Genomic DNA, 7,546 nt, shown 5'->3' with positions numbered 1-7,546 from the left:
CACAACGTGGAGGTGCTGAAGAAGTTCGGCTACGCGTAAATGTGTGCCTGTGCGTTCGTGAGAGAGAAGGATTGTCTACTTTTTTCACGCTCTCTTTCTCGTACACCGAAACACCTCTTCCCGCGTTCACTGCGCCACCGCCACACGGCATCTCTATCTCCTTTCTCTTCCGCGGTGATGGTGGGCGTGCGGCGGCGGCGGCGAGTTCGGTTTCTTCGCTTTTTATTTCGTTCTCTTGTGATTTGACTTACCAAACACAACACTTCCTTGCCCGAAAAAGGTAAAAGGGCCACACAACGCAGCACAGAACACAGGGAGAGGAGCGAACAAGCAGCGGATGGGGCTGCGCGCGCACCGGCGTCTGAGGCGTCGGGTGCATTCACGATCTCTCTCTCTCTCTGTGCGCGCGTTTGTGGAGAATCGTGCGCGATGCCTCCTTTCACCTCCTTGTTTTACACAAACGGGGGTCTGGGTAAAGAGAGAAGGGGGGTGGGCGGGCGGGCGGGCTGCTCCGTGGCCGCCAATCTGCCCGCTCCTTGTCCTCTCCCTCTTTACAAGTCCGCGTTCCAACAGCGGTGCTGCTGTTGTGCACTCTGCCATGTACATTGGCAGAGAAGCAGCGCACAGCGCAAAACGCGCGCATACACGCAAGCAAACAAGAACCAATGCGGCTTTTCCCTCGTCGTCTCTGCATCGCTCACTTGTCTCTCTCCCTCTCGTTCTCCCTCTTCCTCCAAACGCTTCCTCAGCGCAGCTTCCTCTCGTGCCGACGCTTATTATTTTTATTTTCGTGTGCGTTTGTACCGCTGTGTTCACATCAGGGAAGTCTGTGCCACGCAACCTCGCCTTCTCGTCTCTTTACTTGGCTCTAGCTTGACCATGGCTGCGCCTCCACCGGAGGACGAACGGCCGACGATGCTGCCGTTTTTGCCCGCGCAGGCAGCTCCACCTGCGGTTGAAACACCAGCAGATACGGCCGCTGTGAGCACGGTGGATACTAACATTACATCCTTCGATGGGGATTCGCCGCCGTCGGAGCGGCGTGCCATGTCGTTTGAGGAGTTCCGCCAGTTCTACGTAGCATCACGGAGGCTCAACTACCTCAGCAATCAACGCAACGCAACTGAAGTGTCGGTAAGCCGAGAAGACGGAGGCGTGTTGGCACATGACACTGTCAGCGCCGACGCGTTGGCCGGCGAGGCGGCTGGGCAGCGTGTCGTGGCGGGTACTCTTCGCCGACGCATTGTCGGGACAAACGAGGACGGTCCTACGCCGGCCCAAACAGCAGCAGCAGCACCAGCCACGCCTCCACCGGCAGCACAAGCACCACCACCACCATTAGGTCACCTTGCTCGCGTTATCCGCGCTGTCGGTGGGTGTTTGAACTGGCTGGCCAATCGGGTCATGCGCAACCGCGCGCACTTCCTCCAGCTCCTTCTTGTCTTCTTCGTCCTCTACGTCCAGGTCAAGTTGAGCAGGACTCATATGATCTGCCTTCTCGTCTTATACATTACCGTGAAGGGCGCACAGGAGTTTGTGCGAAACTTCCAGATCAGTCACGAGGCGGGGACCACCGGGGCACCGTCCTTACTCGGTCGTCTTTTCAAGCCAGAGGGGCACGTAGGATCTGTGTCGAAGCTGCGAAAGATCGGCTACGTCGTTGCGAAGTGTGCGGAGGCTTTCCTGCTAAGCCTCTTTCCAACCTACTCCCTCGAGCACCTGGAGCGTGAGCTCTGCGCCGACGGCATTGTGCGGTGAAGGCGCCGTGGGAGGCAGCGGGACTGCCTGCTGCTTTGCGCGTCTTGCCGTCTTCTGCATCGCACCCCTGCTGTTGGTGTGCATGTGTGCGTACTCTCTCGCCTCCTCGAAGTCTCCCTTCACCCGGCCACCGCCCAATGAACATCTGGTGCGGCTGCAGCTGCTCCTCGCAATGGTGACGGTGATCCTTTTCCCAGGGAGTGTTCGTGTGCTCGTGTATGTGTGTCTGATGCACCTCCGTGCGTGGTGCTTTCCCTCTCTTCTTGTGTCTTTCTCTTGGCTGTGCGAGGGCGTCCGCATCCTTCTCCTCGCAGGCTCATGGGCTTCTGCGGAGACACGACACCCCCTCCCCGTTTTCTGCAACGCGCCAGCTCTGCCACGCAACAGGAGTCAAACACCACTCCACCCCACCCCCCCCCCCCGCCAGTCTGCCGCGGGCCCCGTCGCCTGGTGCGAAGCATGCCGTTCGCACACGCGTTGCAGCCGTGCGCCGTCCCAGTCAGCTGAGAGCACGGCCTCTGCCTCACACGCTACGCGCCACCGCTCCGCGGGCCGCCTCGCAGCCGGCTCCCATCATGCCGGTCGCCACCTGGTGCATCCTCCTCGGCGTGGCACGCAGGCTCCCCATCAGCAGGCAGTGAGGGCCGGGTGGGATACGCTCGAGCTCGGTTGGCGCTGTGCCCATCATGCGGATGCGCAAGCGTGTGCACCGTCGCGGGTCGCCCGCGATGCCGCGCCATCCAGCGCCTGACCGCCGGCATACCAGCGGCGGTACATCGCTGTGACCCCTCCGCACATGCTAGGTACTTGAGCCTGGCACCGCCACAAGCGGTTCCGGCATTGGCAGGGTGGGCGTGTACGGGAGGCCCTGGGATGCCATGCACCGAGCGGTGTACGCTTCTCGTCATGAGTATGAACAACAACCCTACAGAAAAAGAGTTGAACGCATGCTTATGTGCTGTGAAATGATGGTGCGCTGCCGGCACTCTTCTTCCTCGTGGCTTATCTACCGGCCGATGCGCAGTCGCGCGCACACACATATCCGCACGCATGCGGAAGCGCGTCCATGGTGTGCTCTTCAGCCCCCCTCCATCGCAACGACCCACACCCTCTGCGCACTCCCTCGTCTGCTCTCTCCCCCGCTATCCGACTGCGTGCATGTTGTCGGCCGATTCGCCCCACAAACACACACTCGCACTCGTGTGTGTTTGTGCTTCGCGCGCGCCCAGTTAGTGGTGGCGACGGCGCTGTCGGATCGTAGCTCGCCGTACCTGTACAAGTGGTTACGGGTACGGGCATCTATCTGTGCCTCTCTCTTCCTCGCACACACGCACTCTTCCTCCATTGCGTTCGTATCAGTTCACGCTAGTGCGTCTGATCGCCTGCGCGCCGGCTTGCATACTTGTCTTTCTCGCATTCGCTGACGTCCTCCATAACGCCGTCGCCCATTTCCACCGAGACGTACGCATACACGTGCGCATACGCTAACAGGCGCTCACGCGAGCAGGCACACGTGCGTCTCGCTACCCTCACCTTCTCTCCACCCCTCGACTCGTTACTCTCGGTCGCGGCACAAAACGCCTCGACGTGTGCAGCGCAGGCCAACGCCAGCCTGAAAGGGAGAGGCTTGCTGTACACCGTCTGCAGAGTGTGGCGACACACACAGCAGTAGGTCTGCTGAAGGGGAAGGATATAGAAAGGAAGCAACTCACCACAGCACCATTGCCATCATGTCGGACGCGACCGGGTCTGGCGCGCGCGAGGTGACGCGTGCCAGCATTGTGCTTGGCGTCTTTCTGGGCTTCCTCGTTATTATATTCGTGCGCTTGCAGTTTAAAAGTCGCCAGCGGCTGGCCGAGAAGCCCCGCCGCGACGCGTTCGTGCCGCGTGCCTACACGGTGGAGGAGTTGGCGCAGTTCGACGGAAAGCAGAAGCCGCAGGTGTTCGTGGGGGTGAAAGGGATCATCTACAACGCCTCGCTCGAGTGGTACGGGCCGGAGGGCCCATACAGCGCCTTTGCCGGCTGCGACAGCTCCCGTCAGCTCGGCAAGGTCATCGTTGGCCGCGACGAGATCAACGCGGACTGGACCACCCTCGCCCCCGACCATCTTAAAACGTTGCATGAGTGGGAGGAGCGCTTCCGCAGCAAGTACCCTGCAGTGGGCTGGATCACGGACCCGAACAGGAACTTCGTGAAACGCGCGGCTTCTCTCTCACCGTGAGGAAGCGGTAGGGAGAGGGAGGGGAGTTGTTTGTCTGTGTGTGACTGCCGCTGGCATTGTACAGGAGGTTTATGGCATTGCTGGTGGCGGTGAGGGGTATGAGAGGTGGAGGTGTGTGTGTGTGCACTTCGGGGAAGTGGGAAGGGGAGGAAAGAGTTTGCAAGGCTGCGCGACAGATGACGTGCTCTCTCTTCTCCACTGCTGAAGGAATGCCACTTGACGCGTCGGGGTTAGCACGTCTCCCACTCTCTTGCCGCCTCGTTCTGTGCCTCCGTCTCCCTCTCTCTCCCCTCTTCACATGCACTCACGCACAGCCGCATCGCCGCGACCACACACGCCGTGTGTGTGTGTGTGTCACTCTGTCGCTGCATCTCCTTCCTCCCTCCTTTTTGGCGCCTTCATCGTTGGCCTCAGCGCCTCCCCCTCTTTCGACTCCTTCCCTCCACACCCAGCATCTTCGAGAGCCGTAGGCTAGGTACGGCGGGAGGAGGCTCCGTCCTACCAACTACAGCACAGCGTCATCAACTTGCACGCAGGCGAAGGAAAAGACAAACGACTGATGAGGACATCATTTGACGGACACGTGAGCGCACCGCCGGCGCCACGGGGGACAGGAGAGGTGAGGAGGGGAGTTCCTCTGCGACCCTCCTTCTCCCGCTCTTCCTACTGCTGCGTGCCCACGTGTTTGCGTGTTTAAGGTGGCCAGTCCTTGTCTCCTACGTCGGCAGCAGCTGCCGCTGACGAGTCTGCTGCCGTATAGTTGGAGCAGAGAGTGTACGGGTGTTGTGAGCAGAGGGTCGAGCTGAACAGGATGAGCGGTCAAAGGCAGCAACCCGGTACGAGTTGTCCCTCCTCACCCTGCCATGCAGGTAAAGGCACCAGTGCACATCTCCTGCCCCCCCCTCTTGTCCTCCTCTATCGGAGAAACCACTTTCTCCTACCTTTTGATCTTCCCACCGCCCCACCGGCGTGCGCGCACACACACGCCCTGGCAGGCTCACGCCCATCCACCTCCTGCCTTCTTCTCCGCTTCCCTTTTCTTTGTCTCGCTCTCTTTGCATGTCCCCATCGCCGCGCCCGCCCCCTTGTCGAAGCCGCAGCACCACTCCCTCCCTCCCACCCTCTCTTCCTCTCTCTGGCTGCTCACGATGGAAACCCTTGCGCACCAAGATGCTGCTGCTGTCGACGCATACGTTGAGGCCAGCATCCCGGCGGCTTCCACCGCAGTCGTCAACTCCGCGACCGTGACACCCTCGACCGAGTTAGACTACGCGGCACAGCGTCAAGATGTAGTGAAAGAAACACTACCATCGGACGCTTTCTGCGTCTCCCCGCCCACAATGGCCCAAGTGCCACTCCCTAGACTAGAGGACGGCGTAGAGGCGGCGGCCCCTTCGGTGGGCACCCCTGTGCCGTCGTTGAGCGCTACTACTACCATCACCGCTGTTGCGCGGGAATCATCTCATCCCCACTTGCATCTTCTGCACATCATACAGCAGCAGCAGGAGCGCATCGCCGTATTGCAAGCGTCGCTAGCACACGCGGCAAGGAGTGCGCAGCGCTCGTCTGAAGCTCTGGAGTCTTTACAGGGCAAGCCGCGTGTTCCTGCGTGCACTGGCCGCATCCGTGCGGTGGGCGTAGCTTCGTCACCCGCTGGTCGCGCGTCGGCACCGTTGGCGTCGATTGCAGAAGTGACATCAGCAGTGGCCAACACCGTGCGGTGGGCGGACAGTGTCGCTGCGACGCCCATGCCGACATCACCCGTCTCATGCGGCTCGTTCACGGAGTGGAAAGACGACTTGCCTCAGGCGGAGTGCTGCTCGCACACTCCCTCGCCGCCCTCCATTGCGCCAGCAACGTTCTCACCGCTGCCGGTGGTTCTTCTCGACATCACGTCGATGTTTACGACGCGATCGACACGTGCGGCGGCAGCGCACCCTGAAATGCAACCATCATCACTCTCGACTCACCGCCGGAGCTCAGAGACGCAAACGGACTCTGTTGCCACGGAGCCCACGACGCCGACCGACAAATACATTGGTGGCAGCAGTGGCGCGACGAGGCAGCTGATGGACCAACTACGTGGCGAGCTGGCCGGCGCGCAGCGGAGACTCCCTACCGCCGATACGTCGGTGTTGTGGCACCGCGCCAGCATGCTTGCTCTGCAGCAAAGCTGTGCTCCAGGTGCCTCCTCTCGAGAGCCCGCTGATGCTGTGTCTTCTTGTAATGGTGGGTCGGGGGCTTCACGCAGGTTTGATTCCGTCCCAGGCGTGGACGGGGCTAGTTGCGAAGGAGCTGCCACAGAATGCATAGTACACGACGATAAGAGGAAGGACATGGAGGAGCTACAACGCCTCCGACTGTTGCTGCGCTTCTCAGAGCTGAAAAAGGACAGCGACCGACTCGCTGAGGTGGAGGATGCCCTTCGAGAGTCCTCTTCGGCTCAGCTGCGGCTGCGGCAGCGCTGCGATTTTCTGGAGCACGAAAATTCACAACGAGGGGACTGCCTGCGAGCGATTGCGTCGTGTGTCGAGACGACGTTGGCTGCGTCAAGCAGCGGCACCGTTGGCAACCGCAGGGATGGCAGCACTGCCACCGCTGCTGCACCCATTGAAATGTCGGATAAGCTGGTGAGTCTTCTGAGGTACGTTCTGCACCTCTGCACAGACGCGGCGCTGTCTCCGAGTGCGCACAAGGCACCCTTGCCGCTACCGCACCCTTCACCACCGAAGGCCCGGCAATCGTCTGTGCATTCACGCCAGGATCGGCTGCACAAGGCTGTGAGCGACAGCCGTGACGGCGGGCGATCTCTACCGCTCCGCCCGCCTTCCCGAATGGCGTCGTGGCACGGCTCTGGCGCGGCAGCGGCAACCGCACTCGGTGAGCGACGCGCGAGTAAACACTGACAGATTTGCAGCGTCCGACTTTCGGAAGTTGTGGCGGTGAGAAGGCGGGGGAGGGGAAGAGGAGGGCAGAGAGCCACTTGACATCATCATTTTTTCTCTACGTCGAGGCCCGCTGCCTGCGGTGGCACTGCCTTGTCTGCCACTGCTGCTTCCCTGTGTTTTCGTGGTGTCACTGGTAGAAGTGTGGGAAGGAGGGGGGCTCTCTTCACCTTCTGCCCCAACCCTTTCTTCCTCTCCCAACTCATGTGGTAGCGAAGGCCTTCCTTATGTATATATACGGCTGTGCTTGTGTGTGTGGGCAAGTGTGTCTTCCAGTATCATCTACTGGGGTGTTCTGGTTGGAGCTCGTCACTATCTCCAACCCAGTTGCCCGTGCTTCTCCTCTGTTCCGACTACGAGCGCATTGGCGGGAGGGTCAGTTGGTTGAGGGGTGGGAGGGACGGATACAGAGTTAGCTCTCTACTGCCATCTCCATCTCTTCCCGCTTCTGCAGCCGTGCCCTTCCCTCGGTATCTCTTACCCCTCGCCGTCTTCTCACTGTCCGTGTGCGCCATGCTAGTCTTCTCGCTTCCTCGTTTCTCGCGTGGCTTGCTTTTACTCATTGCATGCACCATAGACGCACAAGCTCCCTGCTCCCACCTCTTGTTTTGACTCCACGCT

General features: G+C 60.6%; 4 protein-coding genes across 4 annotated transcripts; all 4 read left to right on the top strand.

Annotated features, from left to right (window-relative positions):
* Nucleotides 1-39: 39 nt before the first annotated feature.
* On the top strand, nucleotides 40-246 carry LDBPK_150220 (60S ribosomal protein L13a, putative; the record flags this gene model as incomplete). Its single annotated transcript, XM_003859499.1, has 1 exon — nucleotides 40-246. One exon carries the CDS (start codon nucleotides 40-42, stop codon nucleotides 244-246), a length of 207 nt encoding a protein of 68 aa, XP_003859547.1.
* A 419-nt stretch (nucleotides 247-665) lies between these two features.
* Nucleotides 666-1,758, top strand: LDBPK_150210 (hypothetical protein, conserved; the record flags this gene model as incomplete). Its single annotated transcript, XM_003859498.1, is given in 2 exon segments — nucleotides 666-869; nucleotides 874-1,758. Coding segments are annotated over 2 exon segments (1,089 nt in total).
* A 1,730-nt stretch (nucleotides 1,759-3,488) lies between these two features.
* On the top strand, nucleotides 3,489-3,980 carry LDBPK_150200 (hypothetical protein, conserved; the record flags this gene model as incomplete). The annotated part of the gene is made up of 1 exon (XM_003859497.1): nucleotides 3,489-3,980. One exon carries the CDS (start codon nucleotides 3,489-3,491, stop codon nucleotides 3,978-3,980), a length of 492 nt encoding a protein of 163 aa, XP_003859545.1.
* Nucleotides 3,981-5,128: 1,148 nt separating this feature from the next.
* LDBPK_150190 (hypothetical protein, conserved) lies at nucleotides 5,129-6,886 on the top strand (the record flags this gene model as incomplete). Its single annotated transcript, XM_003859496.1, has 1 exon — nucleotides 5,129-6,886. One exon carries the CDS (start codon nucleotides 5,129-5,131, stop codon nucleotides 6,884-6,886), a length of 1,758 nt encoding a protein of 585 aa, XP_003859544.1.
* Between the last annotated feature and the right edge of the window lie 660 nt (nucleotides 6,887-7,546).

The sequence above is a fragment of the Leishmania donovani genome, chromosome 15, assembly GCF_000227135.1.
Source record: "Leishmania donovani BPK282A1 complete genome, chromosome 15".
Lineage (NCBI taxonomy): Eukaryota > Euglenozoa > Kinetoplastea > Trypanosomatida > Trypanosomatidae > Leishmania > Leishmania donovani.
This window is presented reverse-complemented; position numbering and strand designations above follow the sequence as displayed.